The sequence below is a fragment of the Haemaphysalis longicornis genome, unplaced genomic scaffold (genome assembly GCF_048455015.1).
Source record: "Haemaphysalis longicornis isolate Haplotype H1 unplaced genomic scaffold, Haemaphysalis longicornis Haplotype H1 scaffold_3, whole genome shotgun sequence".
Lineage (NCBI taxonomy): Eukaryota > Metazoa > Arthropoda > Arachnida > Ixodida > Ixodidae > Haemaphysalis > Haemaphysalis longicornis.
In genome coordinates, this window is record NW_027526335.1 from 3,345,409 (window position 1) to 3,369,908 (window position 24,500).

The 24,500-nt window shown below is 47.7% G+C and overlaps 2 protein-coding genes across 8 annotated transcripts in view; one reads left to right on the plus strand and one right to left on the minus strand.

Annotated features, from left to right (window-relative positions):
- The window catches only part of LOC144173872 (gamma-aminobutyric acid receptor alpha-like), a 127,552-nt gene extending 116,678 nt beyond the window's left edge, over positions 1 to 10,874 (plus strand). For all 7 annotated transcript variants that reach the window (XM_077702162.1, XM_077702163.1, XM_077702158.1 and 4 more), the window contains 2 exons: positions 235 to 423; positions 8,717 to 10,874. In XM_077702162.1, coding sequence (XP_077558288.1) covers positions 235 to 423; positions 8,717 to 9,100 — 573 coding nt within the window. In that variant the 3' untranslated portion in view covers positions 9,101 to 10,874. The remainder of the gene's footprint in view (positions 1 to 234; positions 424 to 8,716) is intronic.
- Positions 10,875 to 19,476: 8,602 nt separating this feature from the next.
- The window catches only part of LOC144173873 (gamma-aminobutyric acid receptor subunit alpha-2-like), a 118,962-nt gene continuing 113,938 nt past the window's right edge, over positions 19,477 to 24,500 (minus strand). The window contains exon 11 of the mRNA XM_077702166.1: positions 19,477 to 22,402. Within this exon, the coding sequence (XP_077558292.1) occupies positions 21,971 to 22,402 (432 nt within the window). The 3' untranslated portion in view covers positions 19,477 to 21,970. The remainder of the gene's footprint in view (positions 22,403 to 24,500) is intronic.

The window sequence follows — 24,500 nt, forward strand, 5'->3', positions numbered from 1 at the left end:
TAGTAGTGTGTTATTGGTTCGCGTACCGCGACACAAATTCTGTATCTCAATACCAAGCAATTGACCACATTTTTGTAGATCTCCAGCAGCTAAGGGTTTAGTAGCTAAGGGTTTCGAAGAGTCTGAAGCTGCCCTTGCGGCTTGCCGTTTTGTTACAGTCAGGATAGCCTTTGTTGCACAAATTTTGTGAAAAACAATAAATGTCTGCATAAAATTACTGTTACGCTGTCGCAGGTTGGAAGCGGAGAATTCTACTACTGCCCCGAGATGGAGACGGAACGTAACAAGGCGTCCCCCGGCAGCAGCAGCGACGAAGAAAGTGGAAGTGACGAACAGCAACCTTCAGAGTACGCGTCCTGCAGGGACACCAGCGAACGCTGCGTGAGGTTACCGTCAATGAAGATACTCTCGTTGCCCAGCAACGTACGTACCCTTTTAGGGCTGGCTCAGAAAAACAGAGTTTAGGATTCCAGGCTTGCTTGCTTCCTGAAAGAACTAATTTTCTCATCTTGGCGTTGGGTATGTTGCACTTCTACTGGCTGTACATTTTCTTCACTCAGCCAATAAAAAGATATGGGAAAGTTTACGCGTGTTACGTTGAAGCAAACCGAGTGTATGTACAGCACTGTTGCTATCACTGAGTAAATGTCAACAAGAAAAGAAGAAAAAAATATTGGTCGCGTATCTGCTCCTTTCGTTGCAAATGTCGACGAAAGACGATAGTCTTTCTAACATTTGCAAAGTAAATTCCCCCCTTGGCTTTCCCGCTCACCTCCCAGGCTGTTCCTCTCTCGTAGCGCCCCTCCCAAGGTAAACACGCTGGGGGTTTTCTCAAGTCAATTTAAATTTACCGCGTTGCACTGCTCCACGCCGGGTGCCGCTATGTCAGCGCTGCCGTACGGCGGTGACGCGCGTGAATCGAGGCGCCCTAGAACCACATTGCCCTGCTCTACGTGCGTTCCAAGCGGGACGTGGAACCTATGTAGTGGAACCTTTAGTTACTGTTTTCGTTTGATTTCTTAAAATGCAGCTAGAAGCTATAATGGCGCGGGCGACAGCAGGAGGCGGAGTGAATTTTTATGCAGTGAATGCAGTATTTTATTTGCTAACCCAAACATCAAACATCCATAAATTTGTTATAAAGGAACACTGCCAATATAAGTTATGTATAGATTTTCTGCCTTATATTTGCGTAATGTTTTGTTCATGTTCAACAATGTTGACAAGTGTGACTTACACGTTTAGGTTTGGCTGTGGGTGTATAAACCTATTGTGCAGCTAGTGCTTCACTTTGGCCGGGTGGCTGACTCGAGCTCGGTTTCGGTTATTCGATCGAGTGAGTTTACGTCATTTTCTTTTGGGGCGACCCTACGGTTTGCGTTAGGTAGCCCCCCCCCCCCCCCCCTCCCCCTTGTGTCTATGGACGCTCTCCGCCATCTGAGTGCTCATCACTACCGTCTCGTCGTCCAAGATGGCTTCTACCCAACCCGCTGCCCTGAAATACCGGCCGCCAGTCCCCAAGTCTCAATGCTTCAAGCTTAATGCCCCCAAGGATGCTTCTGTTGACATCATTGATGCAATGGAAGACGTCGTGGGACCCCACGGCCTCAAGGGCCTCCAGCACCAAAGAGGCATGAAATTTTGTGTCGCGGTTTCGTCCGCTGATGCAGATAAACCCTCAACGAGCGTGGTGCCATTGTCGTGAATGGCACTTCGTGCCCCGTAACTTGCATCGGTCCACAGATAATCTACGTCACCGTGTATCGTTTCCAATGGTACATGAACGACAAAGATCTGGTCGCAGCCCTTTCGCCTTACGGCAGGGTGCTGTTGCGACATTGATTCCTCGAAAACCTGCCTTGGACCCTCAGTCATCGACTTTCCACAAACCGGCGTATTCACAGGACCGAACTATGCAGCTACTTGAATTATGCGCCTTTCAGTGGCCTCGTGGCTTCTCAGGCGCCAACCGCTAACAATTGCAAGTGCTAACAATGGCATTGCTTGGCGCCCTGCACTGCAAGCCTCGGCGGCGTGCCCGCGCTTTATTGTCACGCCCTTTTGTGGCGTGTTGTCTTCAATAGGCCACTCGAAGAATATTGCCACCGAGGGATGCAAGGCGTCTTCGTGGTAGTGCAACATCGCCAGGACAAAGGGCGCTCTGACCCACGGCGGATATCCACGGCGGGAGCAACTTAGCGCTCTCCTGCCCAGGAGAGGAGCTGGTCTCTCGGGCGTGTTTGTGTGTGGGGGCGCTGCCATCAGTGCCATGCTCCGTGATTGGTGCATCCTGACGTACCCAACGTGCCCTATTTAATCTCGCGGCGCGCAGGAGCGCACTGCCCGTTCTGATTTGAAGATGTCAATAATTGTATATAAAGTTTTCTTCTTCTCCGTCAACCTCGCCACGCCATCATGACTGCCCCGGCACAACACCCACCTCGGTCCACAGCAACCACGCTACCATGGTTCGCAACAGTGGAGTCAGCCCCTTGCTTGCCAACAGTGCGTAGCGTTCGCTACCCGAGCTTCAGCGGTAGGCCGCGCATTGAGAACGGCGTGCGCCTCGTCCGCATCGCAACGAAGTCTCCCGTCCCAAATTCCCTGCCGGTCCGAGGATACAAGGTACAGTGCGAGTACCGGGGCGTGAATAGAGTGTGCTCTCGGTGCAAGCAAGAGGGCCACAACCGTACCGACAGCAAGACGCCATGGTGTTCTCGGTGCGAGACCTTGGGACACGAGTTCGAAACATGCTCGGCCGTATGTCGCCGCTGCAATAGAGACCACACCCCGGCGGACTGCCTGCGACCTCGTTCTTATGCGGACGCACCAAGTGAAGTCCTCGAACTCTCTCGAAACACCAACTGACGGAGCTGACTTTGGCCCGGCGACAGACTTCACCAGACGACATCCCCTGTAGCGCTTTGTCTTCTAGCGATGGCGATTCGCAAGACACGATAATCATGGACGAGACGCCGATGGAAGATATGACAACCACGCCTACGCCTGCGAAGGATGCGTCGTCATCCGACGAGTTTACTAGTCAGCCCAATAAAGCGGCGGCGGGAAACTCATACTCTTCATCCAACGAAGCGTCTCTTTCGCCCCCCAGCTCCACATACATCGATACGGAAGAAAGTGGCTCAGCGGATTCTAGCTTCCGTCGTCCCACCCAATAGACCCCGCCCCTGTTCCACCGGCAAATCCCTGAGGTGCCCGCAACCGCGGACTCCGCGCCTCTTGCATCGACGAAGACGCCAAACCCGTCCGCCGAGAGGCGTCCAAACCTTATCGTCGTGACGCGACGGTGGCAGGCCCACCTGGCGGGCCCTCGCGACACCGGGACGACGTCTCGCTCCCTATCAACCTACCAAGCTCGAATGAACCTGCTTGTCCAACGCAAGCTAAATATCCACGTTTAGTCGACCCGATCAACCAGGTTGTGGATCGGATGGACAGCTCACGTGTTTTTCCGGAAAACAAACGCGTGTTATCGTCATCAACCGATTCGGACGACGTCGTAGCAGACGCAAGTGAGAAGTTGTGTCTGCCTGCCCTTAGCGCTAGTCCGGATTTATAAAATTAGAGTAGCACCAATGGGCTTCTCTGTCTTCATTACCTTCTTTATTTGCCTGATGTCCCCGTGTGGGTAATCTCACTGGCGGGGGAGACGGAAGAAGTTCCATCGAATGTCAACCCGAAAGCCCATTGATGCTTCTATTTTTGCTTACTTTAGTTTGGTTTCGCACTAGCGTTGGCGGGCATTGTGTGCTCCTTCCTGCTCATTTTTCTTTATCCCGAGGTAACGTGACAGCGTTCCACGCTGCATGCGGTTCCTGTCTGCTCCCGTTGTTGCTGCGTTCCAGATGCGCGTGCGTTTTCAGTGGAGGTACCTTCCTTCTTATTGTTTTTTCGGGAGGGCTGCGCGTGGCCTTGGCGTTCGCCCAACCCCCGCGTTCCAGGGCTGCGCGATGTTCCAGAGCGCTTATTGAAGCTCCCGTATTTTTTTGAAAATTTTTGTGGCTAGTGCAGTGCGTGGTGGTGTTTTATTTATTCTCACTATGCTACGAATATTAACCCTAAATGTCCAAGGGTTTAAAAACAGTGACAAACAAAGAGTTGATTCACTTTGCCAGAGAAAAATTTGTAGATCTGGTCTTCCTCCAAACACTTTTTCAATTGAAGACGCCAGAACGTTTCAACAGAACTTTAATATCCCGTCTTATTTTTTTTTTTTGGCGTCTAACCACTGCTGTGGGGTGGGCGTCCTAATCTTCAACCACACCATTCGTTGCTCTATTTCATGGATGCTTCGTTTTTGCGATAGCAAAAATACTACATCAACTGCATAAATCCGTCGCCTGCTGTTTCCACTGCTACCATGGCTCCTGGCGGCATTTAAGAAATTAAACGCCAAACGCAACGAAAGGTTCAGGCTGCGCGTCCCGCTTGGCAAGCTCGTGGAGTAGGGCAACGTGGTTGTATAAACGTTGTAGTAGGGTAACTCGATTCACGCGCGCCTCCGCCGTACGGCAGCGCTGGCGTCGAGGCACCCGATCTGGAGCGGTGGAACGCGGTAAATTTAAATTGACTTGAGCCTATCTCTAGCGTGTTATCTTGGGAGTAACGAGACGGGAGAGGAACTGCATCAGAGGTGAGCGGGAAAGAGAAGGGAAACATTTACTTGCCATGGGCGCCAGTCGCCATCATCTTTCGTCGACATTTGCAACGAGAGGAGCGGATACGGGGCCATTTTTTTCAATCTGAGACGTTTTTGAGAAAACTTTAACGGCTGCGGTTCAGGTGGATGTCGAATTTTTTTCCGCGGAATATGAGAATGCGTGTACTACATCGCTTCTGGCTGAGTTATGTCGTTGAGTTTTTCTTTTCCTCCTTATCCTCTACCGCGTTTGTTTACGTTTTCTTTTCTATCTCTGCCACTATGACTAAGAGCACTGGCCAAGCAACTTCACTTCTTACTAGTTGTACGTCGACTTTTCGGTACCTGTTTACGACGTTAGACATCAAAACGTGCCGTTAGGCTTAACGTTGAGCCACTACGTATACCTGCGTGTCCACCTCTCTCTGCTGCGCCAGCAGTTCGGCTGGTTATATTTCAACCCTTTCATCGTTATCGCCTTTTACTCACAAGGAGAAGCGACAGTGCCCGTAGCAACGCCCACTGCGCAGACATCATCCAACGCTTTGCTTTTAGTGAACATACAGCCAGCGTGGCATAGTCGGTAAGGCACCGGCTGATGATAATGTTGTTGATTGTAGCGTTTAACGCACTGACGCAATGCAGGCGATGAGGCACGCCGTAGTGGAGGGCTCCGGATGAATTTTGACCACCTGGGGATCTTTAACGTGACCCGAAATCTCGTACACACGGGCGTTTTTTCTTTTCGCCTCCATCACAAAAGCGGCAGCCGCGGCCGGGAAGCGAAAAGGCACCGGCTATGCAGCCGAGAGGAGCCAGGTTGGGAGTCAGTTCAGGCAACGCTTTTTATTTTCCTTAACTGAGAACAGGCTTCCTATCAACGAAGGTGGAATCAGATTGGCGGGCTGATGGTGCTTGGAATAAAAAAAAGATACCAGGAGCGTTAGGAAAACAAGCTATATACATGCATAATCCACAGTACTCGCCATTCTTCCTGAAAACTCGCACACCCGGGGTGCCTTACAGCCGCCAAGTTAGTTTAGAAGCAGCCGAGGGATGATGCCAGCTCAGCGACTGCAGTGCGAGCAGCCGACGCTTATAGGCCGCACTAGTGCATGGTTGTCGAATGAAAGGAGCTTGGGATTGGAGCTGTGCATCTAATTCCTCATTTGTGCGAAAAAAAGAAATGGCTCACTGAGCGAAAAATCCGTCGGCAGCATCGGTGTCGGAAACAGCCAAAGGGCTTCTGAACCCCCGTGACTGTGAAAAACTGCCTGCACTACAAACACTGTGGGCGCTCTCATAACCCACCTAAATTAATACAGTGGCCTGTCTACTATCTCTGGTGTCGTCCGCCGTGTGGGGACGCCTTTATGCATAACTCTCTTGTACCAGAAAACGCCCCTACAGTACAAATCCTGATGAGGCGACGGGAGAATGAACGCAAGGAATGGCACGAAGCGGTTGCGCTATAGGTTTACTTTTGTCCCCTCTTGCGCCTTGTTTTCGGCGCTTCTTACTCGTGGATCCTCTTATTTTGGTCTCTGTTGACCCTCTGCGACGCGAATATGCTGTGCGAAAACAATGCTTAACTTTGAAACTGTGTTCACCTTATTTTCCGCAAGCTACTTGTTCGCGATGTATACGGGACGCTGATTCAGTGTGAAGTCTGGTGCCATCATCTTGTTTCCGTTTACGTGTGGACGTAGCAGTACAGTATAAATAGTAGTGCGATCTTCTTGTCGTGTAGCCGAATAACTATGGTCAATCCACATCCAACATGCTACTTGGCACGGCTGCTATCGCAACCAATACCCATTGTACGGTCTCAAGAGTATAAAGTCAATTATTTTTTACTGCAAAGCAGTATGTGTCTAACCCCCCAGTTTCATTCCAGTGTCATCGATTTACTCGGTGCCGCTCCGGGGATCCCCCTCACTACCGCTGACACCTCTTTCACAACTATTTTCCCCCTTGCCTACACCAATGCCACTTTGGCAAGTTCGGCAGACGGCAGCTAACGGCGGTATACGGTTATCAGATGACGGCGAAAAATAAACAGAAGCACGGATAGGCGTAAAAATGCACTGACGATTACTACACCCCCTAATATGAAATTTGTGCGCAGCGCCAGCTGCAGTCTTCTCGGTCGCGGCGCATTTCTGCTGCGTCTCAGGAAGTGTTCGCGTGATCAGCGAACGTACGGCGGCGTGCGCTACTCTACTGCTACCCCGCAGTGCGCCGCCGCCGCCGCCGGCCAGCATGTTGAAAATCATGTTTGAACCTCCCGCGCAAATGTCACGTGGTTCGGAATAGCCCCGCACAATGGTGCAGCGAACATGTTGTTGCAAATCGTGTTTGAACCTCCCTCGCAAACGTCACGTGATTTGTATTAGCGGAGAATGGAACAGCGTCTGGGGAAAGTGTCAGGGGGAGGGCGCTCCTTGGTGGCGACACATGAAACATGTGTGAGGAAAAGGCAGTGAGAGAGATGACGCCGTAGCCGCACATGTCATACTCCACTTGACCCTTCGCTAGACGCTCTTCTGATTTTTGTTTCTTTCGTCACTGCCGCGTTCGCTCACTCGATTACGCAGATATAAACAGACGCCCCTCCCGCAAAGCTCAGGTAACGGCAGCCAAAGGGCTGCCCCCTAAAATGACCGAAACCCGCTGTCACCGTTTCCACTCAAATTCACTTCGCCAAGTAGCTGCGAATCCTTTCCGGTAGAAGAGAAACTTCCGCAGTTGGAACGCCGGCGGGACCCCATATTTCTTTATCAGCTTTGAAGGCCTTCCGAGCGATTTTTGTCGGTGTGTTTCACGCCTAAGCATGGGCCATCACCGGTTCCCGGTTTATGCCTGCACGGTTTGCGGGTAGAAAAGGGGGGCGTGCACGCACAGCTAGGCTTCATGCTGCTATCGATGAAATGCCGGTTGTGGTGGTGGGAGATTTAGATGTCGAAATTACATGGCCCAATGCGGTTAGTCGGCTGCCCTCCTTAATCGAGTGCTTCGGGTGTGGGTTGATGTGTTACACAGACATCTTACACACACAGTAAGATGCATACGAGGGGGAAGGAAAACGGACAGCCACATGCTTGTACGCGAGAATAGAGCTCAAGGGCTTCCAGGTTTTAAATCGTTATGGGACAGATGTATGCTGTTCGTTTGGAGGAAAAAAAAGAAAGAATTCAAGCGTTGGCCCGAACACAAGCGGGAACGGGTGCAGAAAACAACGGAAAGCTGCTGGCACCGTCATTACCGCCTCACCTTCAGCTCGTCGAGTAGCGGCGAATCTCTCCCGGATGAACAGCAAATTGCCCGCTTGGAACGCCGGCATGGGCCAATATACCTTCTTCAGAGGACTTTTAGTGGTTATTTCTGACGGCGTCTGTCACTTCTAAGCACGCGCACATGACTTGTTGACGGTTTATGCGTGCGCATGTTTGTAGTGGAAAATAGTGGGATGGAGGAGGGGAGGCGTGCACGCGCAGCTATACGTTTCACGCCCGTACTGATGGACGACATGTCCGTTGTGCTTGTGCGAGGTTTAAACGCGGGCGTTAAACGGTCCAATGGGACCTTTGCGGAGTCCTGAGTGATAGAGTGTTCGGATTTCCGACGCAAAACCCATATCGTGATCTGTGGACGTAAAAAATGCCATTTCACGCAGTTCGGCAGGTTGAGACGTGAAATGACGTCATTCTTTACAGTTATTACGACAGTTGCGGCCACAGTCTGAACCCTGCCTTACACAAACAGTAAGATGCTTACGACGCGGGAGTGACACAGGCCGTTCCATGTTTATCTGCAAAAACAAAGAGTGGTTCCGTCAGAGGTTCATCAGCTAATTGGGAAAGAAATATGCTCCATCGCAAATTACGGTAAATGTGTTTTATTTCGTGTACTCCGTGGACTGCGTCCAGCTTTGCAGGTCATCCTTTTTACAGAGTGGAAGGGCATCAATTTTTTTTTACTTTCTCATTAGTGGCATTGCACCAAAACTCACATCTGCCTACAGGTAGGTGTAAAAACTTGGTGACACTTTTGCAGGCGGTGTACTGCACAGAGTCCGAACGGCCAGAGGCCACGGTGGCCTTTGCCGAGACTGCGGACAGCGCACCGACCGGGGAAGCGATGGCGGGAGGCTCGGCGAACGGCAGGGGTGAAGGCTCGGTTCACCGGCCGACGTGTGCGACGGAGCGTGCCATTATGCATCGCCGATCGAGGCGAAGTGCCGTCAAGCCGCGCGACACCCGTGGACAGAGGAGGACTTCGTTGCTTTCGCGACGCAGGATGTCCAGCCAGATCCAACAACTCTGGATCAACAGCGTCAGCAAGGTCGACCGAGTGTCCAGGGTCGTCTTCCCGCTCTCGTTTATTGTGGTCAACCTCGTCTACTGGCTTACCTACTTCAGGGACGACGGCGACAGCTGATGATGTAACAAGCACGTCACGGAACCCGAATCGTGTCCGAGGAGTCTTTTTAGACAGTGACAAGGTCTAGTTGTTAACTGGTGTCACAGCGTGCGCGATGATGGTTGGTATTGTGAGAATATTTAGGGTAAAACTCGATGCTTAGTTTTAGGTTTCTCGAAGGCCGGTTCACGTCTGTGTAGAGTTTGAGCAGTCTGCTGAAGGGCCTCGAATGTTTTGCAGCGGTTAAAAAGAAAGAAAAGAATAGAACAGCAACTTGTCGACTTGGGAAAACTATCATTGCAAGTTTGGTAAATAAATATAAAATTTGTTGAGGAAAACTAGAGGGATGTTAGGTTGCCAGACGTGGACATGAAATCTAGTGCCCAGCGGGTAGCAAATGTAACCTAACGTGGTCCAGTTTTAGGCGGAGTTAAAAATCACGCTGCAGTTCTGCAATCGACGCGCCAGTTACACAGCAACGATGCGTGCTTATAGGGCATTACAGATCATGTAACGTCAAAAAAGTTCGTGGAAAGTTCTGCATTGCTCATGACGAAGTGCATAGCAGCAATGGCAAGTGCAAAAGGAGGAAGCCTTTCAACGGGTTCATTAACCGAGCGCGATCGCGGTTACGTTAGGGGCCAAAGCGTGCTGCAACTGGAATATTTGACAGGGTAGCGATGATGAGGCAGCAATGCCTCGGTGTGCGGCCTTCTTTCCAGGGCGTTGTTGCTTAGAGGCGAATGGTGTGTCGAAATCACTGCCATGCAGAAGAGAGAGATTTCGTGGCCTCTAAGACATGGTGCTGACCATGGATGAATACGTAATTTTCTTGCCCAGCTAGTGGGTTACTTTTCGCGCCGAACCCACGTACTGTTGAACCTCTGAGATTGAGAAAATAAAGCTCTGATGTAATAAATAGGTTATAAAAGTCGAACAAGCATCGAAACCGGTTTCCCATGTGTAAAAAAGAGACCACGTAGATGACCGTGTAAGATTAGTAATCAATATGCACCTGGCAGTGCGCTTAGTTGTCATTTGACGTCACATATGCAGTGAATGCATGGGTTCACCAGTCTGTGAAGCTCTGTTGACTGGTGTGTACTGTGAGCGTTAATGCTGGATATAATAGGTTGAAAAAGGTAGAAAACATTTGACGTCAAACTTTGGTTTGATTTTATGTCTTGGCGAAAACCAAGGAGAGGCTGGGACTAAAGACGGATGTAGCCCGACGGAGGCCTCAGCCACGGCTGTTAGCATAACAAAAGTGATCCTACAATTACAGTCTAGCCCCCAGCGGATTTTAGCTTACAGATGTTGCTTTCGTGTGTATAACGGGTTGGATAGTTAGTTACTGACTTCTTTTTACAAATACGAATAAACCTAGGTCTAGCGAAGACAGAAATTACCAAACAAATAAAAACGCAAAACATACCGAAGAGTGAAATCAGCAGTAGGGAAAAGGTTGGGAAATTCAGAGGTAGAGTGAAAGAGCAACCTCAATTTTTAAACGGAATTTTCAGACTGGGAAAGCTAAAAATAGGTGAACATAGTGTTTTTAACCACGAAAAGAGAAAAAAAATTTCAGCACGCTGACTAGTGACAGAAAATTCCCTAAAAACGCCCGTAATTTACACAAACGCAAAAATAATCACCACTTGCGGCGGTTTCGTGTGTTTGCGCAAATTTGTCTTATTTCCGAGGAGCACGCCTCTGAAATGTTCTTTGAAATGTTTTACACATCTAATGCTTGTTAAACTGGAAAAAGAATAAAGTGCATTCCGATGTTGCATCACCGACGCTTCCAAAAATGCGCAAACCCTGAAAATTTCTTGGTTCCATGCAGACTGCTGTGGACTTGTTGATTCGCTCCAGTCTGCTGGCGTATTAGTTAATGCCCGACAGACTCACAAGCTGGCAGTGGCGCGTAAAGAAGCAAGGCATATCGTTTCGGAGGTATGGGTCTCTGGAACATGTTTTACCATTTTTGTCGCAATACGTTTGCTTTTAAAGTCCCCTTCGTACTTCGGCACCGCTACACTCTTGCGTTCGCCGCAAATAAACACAATGGGAAGGGCTAAAAATGATAACACCAGAAAAAAGATGCAAGGTACTTGGGAGTCAGTTTTGACAGCGCAGCTGTTTAGCAAATCACAATTTTTCATGTCCTCAGTTAAAAATACCGAGAAATTGCCGAGCCCACACACGTGAGCGGGGGTCTCGCGGCGACCGCCCGGGAGTTAAACAAAGAACAAAAAAAAAAAAAACCTTTGGCGCTCGTGTGTGCGTGCCTCGCGATGACCGCCCAGCGTCCCCTGAGCACGTTTGTCAAGCCAAGCATACCCACGTAGCGAGATTAGTCAAGATTGGCCTTAAAAAAAACTCCAGCGTTCACCGTAATCGTGGTGGCACTTGGTTCAGAGCTCTTCGATGCAGGCAGTTGCAAAATTCCGCCTCAAAAAACGGCCCGCACCTGGACCCCCCCTGCTTTGGATCGTGCGTACCGTGGCGCCACTGCGGCCGCCGCATGCACTATCCAAAAAACAGAGTAAATATTCAAACTGACAATTTAACATTATATTTTGTTTTAAAGTGCATAATTCTTTCCTTTTGTGCTTTTGTAAGTTATTAATTGCTATCTTAACTCCGGTTTTTAGGTTGCGATTGTTTCTGCGTCCGCGCATCTGCCTCGACGCTTGTGCGGCCACTCCGGCACAGCAGATGTCCGAACTGAAGTACTAAATTTGCAGTTATCGTTTGGGCTACAGCTCATTGTATGCCAAACCTAATCTAGTAGCCGATCAAGCGGCTCTAAATAATCAATTTCAGCTTGTATAAAGCCGTCAAAGCGACTTATTTATTTTTTTGCCGCCGGAAGACCGAAGAGGACGCGCAGCAGACGACAGTGCGCAAGCGATGGTTGACCCCATGGTCGCATTTTTTTACTACTTTTGCTTCGTATGTATATAAAACACTTGCATAGTTGAGCACATTGGACTCCTTTGGAATACAAATTTACGTACGAACTCAAATACCTTTTTTCGCCCAGGTCGTCGACTGGCGAAGCAAGTTGTATAGTTTTTTTTGTCACCAAAAGATGGCGCCACTGTAAAACAAGATCCAAAGCAGTGGACCAATCGTAGGGCCATTTTTTTATGCATAGGGCCTATGGGGAGTTTCGCAACTCCTATATCAAGTAACTCTGCACTTGGTCGGAATGAGAAAGACTCCAGCGTTCGTCGGAATTGTCGAAATCAGAGAAAGACACATCATATGATGTGTCTTTCTCGTTGCGAGCAACGAGGTGATGTTTAATGATTATCACTTCCAAAAAAATATGAAAGGAGCTCACACTGATAGCAACAATGCTGAAGTAAAGGTCGTTGCGGCAGCGAAGAAGCAGCAAATCGGCGGCAATTGTGGACGTAAACCGTCGTGACGGTCGTGAAGGTTGCGACCTTCGCTACCTTCAAGTCTTACGCCTTAGTGCGAGCTTCCTTCATTTTTTTCTTGTGGTGACCATTTTTTTGCGTTTTCTTTCGTGTTTGTGAAGGACAAGGAACCAGGATAAAAACGATCACGCATGTAAAGGTGCTGCAGCTCATCGTTTCACCCAATGGAGCGTGAAAGTGGATTATTGGTAAGTGATTGAGTAAGTGCAGCAGATGTCAATGTGCGGCACCTTATGGCGTTTTATGAACGACTTTTTACAACGGTGCTTGCAACTTTTGAGTACTCGCGGTACTAATCAGCTAAAGTAGTTGGAACGATCAAGACGTGCTATAATAAAACTGCACCTTATTATTGTTTCAATTCGGCATACGGTACTTAAAAAAAACCTCGTGCTTTGGGAGCGAAAATATTTTAACGAGAAATTTTTGTAATTTGGACATCGCCTTTCCAAGGTGTAAGCAAACCTGCCAGCGCAATTTATACAAAAGAGCATGTTTACATCACTTCACTTAGATGCCTTCAGGTTAAGTAAGCTTCCTTCTAAAACTATAACAGGAGTGCGCACGAGCCTTTCTCAAGCAATGAACTCGTTGTCACAACAGCAAATATCACTTTTTGATATTTATATGTGACAAATCTTTAGCTACCTAAAAAAAGGATTCCTTCAATAATGAACATATTGGTTTCTATGTATCGACTTTGAACGCCTTGTAGCGCGCTTGGTGGTCAGGTCCCCTTGGTATCACCTTAGAACAGATCCACGTGGTGAAACCTATAGAATACATAGTTTCCTTTGCGCTTTGTTGAGGAATTATGTAATATTAATTTATATAAGTGACAATTCTGATTTAATCTTTTTGGTATTCATTATCTCCTTCCATGTACATTTTGAAGCCAGCCGGCTTGGGTCCACAACTGCTAAAAAAGATAAAAAAATTGTAGAACTAGACAAGAAAAATACAAGTTGTCCTAATATACAGTTTAGAGAGAATGCGACATCCTAAGGTATTAAGTGACGTTTCTTTCCTTTAATGAGAGCTCGATACTACTGTAGCTAATTTTTTGAAATAATAATTTTTAACGTAAGGGTTCGGTTCTCTAATGCAAAACTTTGCAAAGAAAATATCAGCTGCAGCAGTAAAAAAACCGTAGATCTTTTGTAATCGATATCACCATCAGATGAACTTTATTTATTTTTTTTTCTGGCTGAAAACCTCCGCGTTCGGAGAGCTCGGGTTGTTTAATGGAGCGGTGTCATTCAGGAGCGAGGCTACTTCGGGGAAATTTTCTTCCTCGTGCGCTAAGGCAACGGAACAGGCGAAGTTACCTTGAAACGTTCTTCCTGATCCCCCCAAAATATTCGTGTGATGATTTGTGAGAACTCCCTATAAATAAAACTAGGAACATTGGCGTCAGCGTTAACTGAGGGGTAGTTTTTTAAAATACGTAACGTACTATTCGTGTCGCGGAAAAAGAGTTCACTCTTTTAAGTTAGTACCTCGTGCTGGGATGCATCGGCGGTGTTTCTATTACACTTTCAATGCCAAACTGCATTTCGGAAGTACGCAGTGAATGGGAACGATATTGGCGCAGTGCATTTTGGGGCTGGGCAGCAGCTCCACGTGTGTTTTCGAGCAGAGTGTACCACATGTTTTAGATGCAAAGCATCTCTTGCTCTCGGCTCCGTCATCCGCCGTCCATCCATCCGCCATCCCAGGAAGACACCGGCAACACTGCCGCTCCAGGAGCCCTTTAAGGGGAAGCGTGCTCGTCTCGTGCTGGCCCAGGAAGACACCGGCAACACTGTCGCTCCAGCATCTCATGGTCGGGGCTATGTCCCTCCCTTGTTGTGGCGCCGTCCACACACCCACTGCGCATGCTCGGCTCATCTCGGGCCGGCCCAGGAAGACACCGGTAACACTGTCACTCCATGAGCCATTAAATGGTAAGACAGCACCCGGCGTTCAGCAAGCCGAGCATGCGCAGTGGGGGTGTGGACGGCGCAACAACGACAAGGGAGGGACATAGCTCCGTCGCATCTAATAAAATTACACCATCTTCCCGTAGGAGAACCCTGAGTAGTATGCGAAACAGCCATGGGCTCAACGCAATTTCCCATTTCGTAGTTCCGGTAAGTGAAAAGTGTGGTAGTTACCATGGAAACCAAACTGTAAATATAACGGTAGCTACGTACCTCAACCTAACGGAAACGACGAACTGAAAACTAATGGGCACTTGAATCGACCCCATGGCTGCTTTGCATACTACTCAGGGTTCCCCTACGGGAAGATGGTGTAATTTTTTTTTATAATCGTTCCGAGTGAAAATAGTTGCTGTAGGTGTTGTCGGAGTAATAAATCGGTTAAAATACCCTAGTCAGCTGTTCGAATTTGTTTAGGGTTGGCAGCTGAGTGGCGGTTATGAAACATACGATACTACGAACTCCCCTACGATGTGTCAAATAGCGGAATCGCGGGAATACTTCCGATACAAGAAAATGCAGAGGAGCTGCAACGTGGCCGAAGAAACAAAACAGCAGCAAGAAGGCTAGGTTTTCTATAGCGAAAGTTATTATTAACGGAAGGACTTGAGTCTCCCAAACAGCTGTTGCTACGAAGCATCGCCTGATAACCTGCGCGACTCTTCCCGACCATTTCCGCTCTTTACGGACGTTACGTTGCGCTCTATGCCTGTTTTGTTACCTTTGGATTCGGTTCTTGCCAGTATTAGATGCACCATAAGGAACAAGGTACCAACGTTAGTGTCCCTTGCACCTCCTTTAAGTCTTTGTTTAAATTGTCACTACAATACGAGAGCACGTAATGGTAACAGAAAAAAAAAGGTTGAAAACTAATCGAGAGAAATTAGGCGTAATTTTTTTGTTGAGGCCGGGAATAGTTGGCCAGTAAGAAAAAATCGGCCGGACAGTGTTGCGGGAACTTCATTTCAAATCAATTAGCACACCAGCCCAATTAGGTCAGGCGGGATTTGCTCGACAGACGATATAATCAGGCTTACTTTCATTCACGCGAAGCAATGCAATAAACTAAAAGAAAGACGCGTAAATTATTGGAAAGTAAGCCGTCGCTATGCAAGACTGCTTCATTAGCAGGTAATACCTCCAACGAAACATGCAAACTGCCTCGCATAAGGAAAAGAGTGCAGGAGTCCGTACTGAACAACATCAACAAAAACAGTGAAAAAATTCACTGCCAGCGAGCTCATTTGTGGCCGGGGGTGTTAGCACATAGGGTTGGAAATTGGCCGTTAATTGAGGGAGTGCGAGAGACGCGGGTATTTGCGGCCGCACCTTAATTCCATGCCCATTGCGCGGGGTGCTTTCTTACTTGCACCTGCGACGAAGGCACGGTCGTACTCGGCTGACGAGACGAGTGATGCTGCGTCTATTTGGAAGCAGATTTTCGGGCCTCTGGAGACATTACGCCACCATTAACCCCGACGACTTGCAGCGCTCAGCGCCCTCGCTCCGGAATTTCGTTACCTGCCGTCTCTCCCTTTAGGGCCGGCTCGGTTATAGGCCTGCGAAACGAGGTGTGCAGGAATACAGATTAGGGCGAAATCACGGGTTGGGATACGAGAGGACGCGAAACGGTCGTCTTGTTACCGAAAGAGGACTACCGTCTTTTTTTGAAATGTGGATAGCTGAAAGTTTGGTGGCCTAGCTACCACCACTGCGGCGCGATTCCGGAGAATTGTCGGATCCTTTGTATCTGGCACGTTCTGCTGCTGCAGAGTTGCATATTTCTTTTTGGTTTACAACGAGCTAAATTGACTTATAATTAAAGAGGAAGTGAAATGAAATAACGCTACAAGTGACTGCATTCAGGTGGATGTCAAACTTTCCTTCGCAAAAACTTACTCAACTTTGGGGATTTCCCCTAAATCTGGTCGATTAACACCTGTTCTTTACTTCGCGTTGTTGATCAATTCGCTATCGCGCTACAAACGACTAGCCTCCTGATAAGCTCAGTTGGTAGAGCGACTGATTCGGTTAAGCGGTGGTCCCGGGTTCGAATCGTGGACCAGGACGAATTTTTCTTCAACTGCGAAGTTTCTGAGGAAGCTGTATAGCTTTCTTTTGCAGCCTTTTGGCTGCATTCAGGTGGATGTCAAACTTTCCTTCGCAGAAACTTACTCCACGTTGAGGATTTCTCCTAAATCTGGTTGATTAATGATAGTGGGTGCAGTGAAAAATGGTTGAACCATCTTTGTCGTTACCACGAAGAGCCTTGATTTTCTTTTGTGCGGAGCTTAACACTGCTCCAAAAAGAACAGAGAGCCGCAGCTCGAACAACAACACGCCAACATCTTTATTTTACTTTCTTTTGTTGACACTCGTAAAATAGCTGGTGTTTCACCACAAAATACATGAACAGTACATGCGAGAGCAAAAATATGGAGAAAAATTGCTAAAATTTCTTTACTCACTAGCTAGTAAAATTGAGAAAAATACAAAATGAGCAGTCAGTACATTTTGCCTATGCGGTGTCAGCTCTTCGAAGAAAAAAATACTTGGCTCCAATCCACGCTGTGAAGGTGATTGGAAAACAAAGCTTTAAACGACACCCACAACAATTGCCCATGCGACGTCACTTGAATTCCCACACGTGGCTCTGCGTAGAGTGAAACCAGAGATTCTGCCAGCCATTACCTGGAGTTCGCGGGGGCGGCGTCCTGAACGCAGCAGCGTCGACCACGGCCGGGCTAGAGCGGCGGAAGCCGCCGCTGCAGCCCGGCCGTGCGTCGGCAGAAAGGAAATTAGGAGGAGCATCTTTCGAAGTGTGAGACAGCGGAACCTAGCCACTCTGATCTGCTAGCTCGGGACTACACCACCGCGCGCCACAAACGCAGACACCGATACAATTCGGTATGTGAGCTTAGTGGTTCACATTTATGCCGATTTAAACTAGTTAGTTTAGTAAGTTTGAGAATTGCGAGAAAGCTGAGGGAACATTTATAATCGCTGTTTATCAGAAGCAGTTGCTCCTTTCGCTTTTTGTAATACCTCTTAAAACACAAGCGAACTGGTATTCACCAATTTAGAAAACGGAGTCCCATTCATGGCAAGCACTGCCCAAAGGGTGGCGTTTCTCTAGCGGCCAGATGTCTGTATGTGGTTTGTACATTTTGCTTTCCCGCCCTGCAAACCAATCCTTAACGTATCTTTGCCGTACGACCACTTAATTCCGTCGGGTTCGGGCTACCCAGGAGGTGCTGTCGAACAAGTTAATCAAGCCGTGCGAAGGAAGCGCGCAATGAACGCGAAGCTGCACCAAAACATACCCAAAACAACCGTAGCTAAAGCAGACGACAAAGCCGTACCGCCGACACGGCCGCCAGCGAGCAGGCACCTCCGCCTGGGTAAGTGCGCCGCGCCATCTATAGTGTGTTCTGTGAGTGAACACCCCCCTTCCTCCCCCCGCCTCTCCTTCCCCCCGGGCTGCCTCGAGTCGTTGGGAGGTTATTGTTCCGCACGTGGCAAAAAAAACCGTTGGATGGTAGAGGTAGAAAGCTTTGCTTTAAAAAGGAACCCTCGCTGCGATGGCAGCGGATTATACTTCAATCAATGCTAACACGTAAGGCTCAAAACCGAAGGAAACATATTGCTGAGAGGAAAACGCGGAGAAGTGTTCCTATTTTTTTAAGTATAAACACTCTGAATACAAACTTAATAACGCACAATGGATTAAGCTTTTATAGACTGAAAAACAAGATAACACTCGCTGCAAGCGGGACATCACTCTACGTATTACGTAAGTGGCTTCGCCACGCCCAAGGTGGGGTTTCTATTCATGCACAATGTTTGCCATTTCTTTCGAGGAGGGGTGTATTGCAAAAGTCACAAAACGTGTAAATACGTTTCCGAGCAGTTTGCACCTGTTTGCGAGTGATATAGATGTGTTCATACAAGAAAAATACGAGCGCACAAAACACGTGTACACTGATGTTTTCATTAACATACATTTCCGGGCGACACCGTAGAAAGCGTCCCAACGCAATATCATGTAAATTGGTATTTTTTGTGCTCTACAGGCAACCTCTCTTCGATACTAACGTGCAGCGAAATTTGACATGCAAAGTATTTCAGCAAGTTATGTAGCTTTATTTTTGTTAGCGTAACAGGTGAGTGATCACTGGGCCAGACTAAGTAGTTTAGCTGGAGGCAGTATGATCGACAGCAGGTGTTCCGAGGCGGCTAGTGGCGAGTTGGTGTTGCATTGTCGCAGTCGCGAGAAATTGACGTAAGGGTCGAGTTTGGGAAGTGTAACGCATGCGTGTGTGTTATGTTTCGTACCTTTCAAATTATTGTTGTGTAATAAAAAATTGCAAAAATCTGTGGAAACGTAAACGAAAGATTATGATTGCATAGTTTTGTAGTTTACAGGGAGCAATGGGAGCACAGGGGCTGTCATTTGAAGGGCTAACACTTTGTGAAAGCAATGGCAATAAACCGAAGCGGCAAGTTGCGACCAGTGGCAAGAGAATTACATGAAGAACCACCGAAAATGATTTCCTGAGTAAGTGAAGACCTGACTCATCCTGCTCAATTATGTGTGCGTGGATGACTGAACAAAAAGTGCTCCAGCATGACTCTGAAGGCACCAGTTTAAGATATTAGCCACGTTCGACGATAAATGCATGAATACTTTGTGGAATGTTTTTTTTAGACAATGGAAGGCGAATATTTTGGCGAGGCAGTCGTCCACGTCATCGACAGCATTTTCGGTACCTTGATTTAGTGAAACGAACACCAGCACAATACTTCTTCTTGGAAAGAAATGAAAACTGCCGTTGCTAAATACTGGGCGCAAGAAGTCACACAACTGTTAACTCTCACTCGCCAATAAATCACTCGTCTGCTTGACCCTGCAACCTGCAACTCCACCCCCCCCCCCCCCCCCCGCCCTTCCGAACCCTATCCGCTAGGCGCTCTCCCTTTCCTATTAGTGGCTTCATTCGGTCAGATCAAGAAAACTGCCACGGCAGCCAAAAGAAGCTATTCGGTAAAAAAGTACAGCATGGGGTTATTGTTCCCGGGAAGACCTTCCGAAAACAAACTGACATTCACTTTACGTTTTATTTGAAACTGAAAATAAGTAGAACGCCATAGGCAACGTCATCTCCACAGAAGGCTGTTGTTCGAAAGATGAACTGAGGGTGCAGAAATCCCCTGAATAGTCAAATGAATTACATAGTCAACTGCACTATGCGGGTACAAATCAAACTTCGAAAATTCCCTTCAGTTTCCTTCTAAATAGCCGGCCCTTGCTCCGTTATTGTCTACAATCGGCAGCTACTACACAGAGAGAGAGAGAGAGAGAGAGAGAGAGAGAGAGAGAGAGAGAGAGAGAGAGAGAGAGAGAGAGAGAGAGAGAGAGAGAGAGAGAGAGAGAGAGAGAGACTAATAGACGACAAAAAGGTATAGGGATGGGCCGCGCAAACGGTGAATTATTGTGTGAAGGTCTGTGAAAACTTAAGTGTGTTCTTAATATTACCAGTTGTCGATGATACCGACCTTATATAAGGTCGACATAAAACTTAATAAACAAAATAAGCGAGAGGAAGAGGGAAGGTGCGAATTCCACGAAATGACGTTTGTGAACACAGGTGGTGCAGCTAATGGGAACATGGTATAACAACGACGCAAAATGCAAGGTACACAAGAAAGGAACACAGGACGGGCGTTGTGCGCGAAGGTACTATCACGCCATCGGTCGCAAAAATAGCGAGAGATTGTAGAGGCCTTTCACATTCGCAGAATGAAGGACGCGTGCATTATTAGGCGTCTTTAGCCCCGAGACAAGCAGAAATTGGCTTCCGGAAGAAGGCACTACGGCGATAAGAAGCAACGGTGCCTGTTGGTTCATGCCTTTTATGTGTTACCATTTCATCTACATTTCCGTTCAGATTATTATTTCTTCTTTATGTGGGTTTTCGTGCCTAGAACATGAGGCGGAGTGATGATTGCTTTTTGTATAAATTGATCGATAAATGTCAATTGATTGTTAGCGCTCGTCCTGTGTTCCTCTCTTGACTGATTGTAGGGTTTAACGCTCCGACGCAACGCAGGTGATGAGGCGCGCCGTAGTGGAGGGCTCCGAAATAATTTTGATCACCCCGGGATGTGTTCCTTTCGTGTGCATCTTGTCTTTAGCGCTGTTGTACCATATACCGTACCAACTTGCCCAACTAGCCACTTTACTGGTAATAGGAAATTATACGAGCTGCTACAGTCATGGAGCTATTCACATCGCCCATAATCAAAACATACAGGAACAATGCGTGCCATACCTACACATTGTAGGACTTAACACGCAAACAAGAGGGCAATACACATTCGTTGGTCATAGAGCGTCAATTCAATCCTAGTGCGACTACCAACAACATTTACTAGATATTTGTACCTAAAAAAACGAGTCATTACAGGCAGGTAAACAACGACTTGGCACATTTTGTCGAGAAAAAGGAGAAAAAATACGGGCATGTGCATTAGGTGAGGACACGTCTTTGAAAGATTCTTCGACATCGTTGTCGAATAGCAGCTGTAAAGAAAGGGGAAAGTGCATTTTGTACAAAGACTATATGCTCTGAGACTACTAAAAATCCCAACAAGCTCGAAAGTACTTCTAGATATGTATATTTGGCAATATAAACTTTGTATATATGTTCCATCCTATTTCTCACTGTAAAGGAAGCACGCATGCACTGCACAAATTATCTACAAGACGTTTCAAGTCCTCAGGGTCCAAGTGAAGGCCCATGCCCACGTGCCCCCGAGACGAATTGAAATTTAAGCAACGTTTCATTATAATCTACGTAATCGAAGATCTATAAATAGCAATTGAAACAGCATTTTAGCCTAATAGCCACCTTTTCCCATGAACATTGCTTATTTGACTACGAACACTGAATTTTTTTGTCTCCAAGCCATAAAGCCTTACTCAGTCTTCTTTCTGCTATGCTCATACGTATCTGGTCTTGTCTAGAGCAGCAGTAGCAAGATATTACATAAACAAGCGTCACAATCACCCAAAAATATTGATTACAACAGTTCGTTGTGGGACCAAAAATTTTTACTAGTTATAAGTATTGATGCTTCACTGAAGTTGTCGAGGAGATACGGTTGCGGCCACCGACACCTCTTTGAATCCAGCCAAGTGCAGAGTTTGAAAAGCTGTTTCCAATGATCGTACAGTTCTTGTGTTCACTTAGGGCGCGATCACAACAGTGTATAAAACGGACATTTCTCTGAGAGCCGCGGCATACTACCGTACGCGACACTTGGTATGCAGAAGCAACATTCAATGCAGCAGCATGCTGACGACAGCGCCGATGCGGCGCTTGAACCTCGATCACAACAAGACTAAACGGTGGCCACGTAAGAAAGCGCGCACAGGCACCCATCGTCCTTGATCACGCGTTGTCCTCCACGTCCCAGCCCACCGGGCGGTCCCGGCCCGAGCTCAGCCAGTAGAAGAGGTTGATGACTATGAAGCTGAAGGGGAAGAGCACGCGCGACACCCTGTCGATCTGAGAAACGCTGTTGACGGTGGTGCCAGGGTCGGCCCGCCGGCGCATCTCGTCGCGGAAGCGCTCGTTTCCCAGCATGCAGTTGAGGAACTGCGAGCAACAGTGGTGGCGGCGGCGGCGCCGCTGGCGGAGTCCGCGGCGTTGTTGCTCCCGCTGCCGCTCTTGATCCGCGGGCCGTACTCGGTGTTGCTGTCCCTGGTAGTGCTGCTGGCGCTGCCTGAGGCGCGACGAAGGCGGCGGCGGCGTGGGCGCGTAGCCCAGGAACCGGTCCGGGGCCCGTCGCACGGGGGAGTCGGAGCCCAGAGAGTCACAGTCCTGGGTGGGTTGGTTGCCGTCACGGAAGGGGAGGAGGTTTGAAGTGATGCGGGCACAGCATTTAGGACGGTCAAATGGGTAATAGAGGAAAAGGAAATTGGAAAGTACGAGGGTCCAGTAGGGAGAGCGGGCGAGGAAAGTAGAACAAGAAAATAGGTGAGCGACAGGAGTTATCGAAAGCACCAAGAGAACTGCTACAGTTGTCGTGCGTACAAAGGTCGCAATAAGGAAATATCGCCCGCGTGAAAGAGGGATGCAGAAACGATGCTGGTAATGTAAATGTATATCATCATCATTATTAGCCTGCTCGTGTCCAGCACAGGATGAAGGCGTCTCTTAAAGGGACGTTTCGGCCGAGTGGTTACAACAGGGTGGCCACCTATTTTTGCCGAGAGAGCGCTGTTTGTGCCCGGGTAGCTTCCCTAGTGTGCTTGTACCTATACAGTTTAGCCCCACTTGGTGTCCGATGGTGTTATTCATATCAACCGGGCAGTGCTACAGGCCAAGGAGTATGAAGGTGAGGGCGACCTGTAACAAACACTGGAAATAAACATGAACAGTGTAAAGGGCGCCCACTGTTGACGCAAGCACTATGCGCATTATGTAGAGTAGTGCCCTTGAAAACTGAGATGCTTGCCACAGTGACCAGGGGCGGTATTCCCGTGTTTTGTCCCTTTTGTGTCCCTTTCAAAAGTGTCCCTTTTGAGCGAGCCCTGATTGGCTAAAAGCAAACACCCGGATGTGACGCCATGCAAGCACGACGGAGCTATGAGCCGTGGCTACTCGGAGCAGACGATTTGGAGCAGACGATTTTTCGTCGCAGTTCGCTCGCGGAACAATAAACACATAAAAGATACTCTGATACGGTTTCACTTCTTTAAAATGAGTTCGCAAGAACAGTTACGCTATTTGAATAAAAGGCCCACTGCTTAACCGGAAGTACGTCACGATGAAAGGGACGCAAAAGGAACGTTTTCGAAAGGGACAGTTACGAGAATACCGCCCCAGTACACAACACCCATGGGGTCGCGGGGGCTCTGATTTATTCCTTAAATAGCGTGCGAGAAAAATGGGCCGCTCACCACAGCCGCACTTTACTGCTGCTGAAACTTGCGCCAAAGAGAAGCAATGCTGAAATGGATGCGGGTGACTTTCAACGTTGTCAAGGCTACGCGGCCATTGCTTATCAATTTAATTTTAGCTTAATCTATTTTGATTTACCCGACCTTGATTGGAATGCAGAAAACCTGACACATAATACTTGTCAGCATTACTGTGAGATCAGAGAATTGGTGTTCATGTTTGGCTTCAACCAGTACGTTTTAGAACCTACCAGGCAGAATGAAATCTTGAATTTCGGGTCATGTAACGACATAAATATTATATATAAAATGCCTGTTACTCCTGGCATAAGCGGCCACATGGCAGTTATAGAAGAATTATTCTTACTTAGTGTTTTGAATCAAATGCAACATCATCGCCTATTTTTCATGTTTCACAAAGGATATTATGACTCTATTTCTGCAGAATTAAAATCACACTTAAAAAACATTTATTCGGTGGTCTGAACCCCTGGGCTTGGAAGATCTTTGACGTCTCTTTCGCACTAAAGTAGAACGTCTATCTGAGACGTTTATACCGTCGAAATATTTAACGGCAAACAACAACAACAACAACCTTGGTTAACGCGGAAATTTGGAAAATAATCAGGAAATCCAGGCGAGCCTATAAATGTTTTTGCAAAAAAAAAAAAACAGTTATTTTAATGAACAGACCTTGAAAGACGCCAATAATAAGGCTAGAATTGCAATAAAAAAAAACTCGAAAAGAGAATTTTTCGGCCGGTTGAACATGGACCTTAAGCGATACCCGAAACAATTTTGGAAATACGAAAAGAAAATCAGGAAAGGGGATATTTCTACGCAGTCTTTATCAGTGGATGGTATAGCTGTGCAAACTAGTGCTGAAATGGCAACTGCTCCTTTACCGTCATTTATTAGTGATGTACCCCACTTTATGGAAGACATCATTATAGATGGTTATAGTGCAGATCGCATCTTACGGAACTGGAAGCTTCGAAGGCTATCGCCAATGGGGG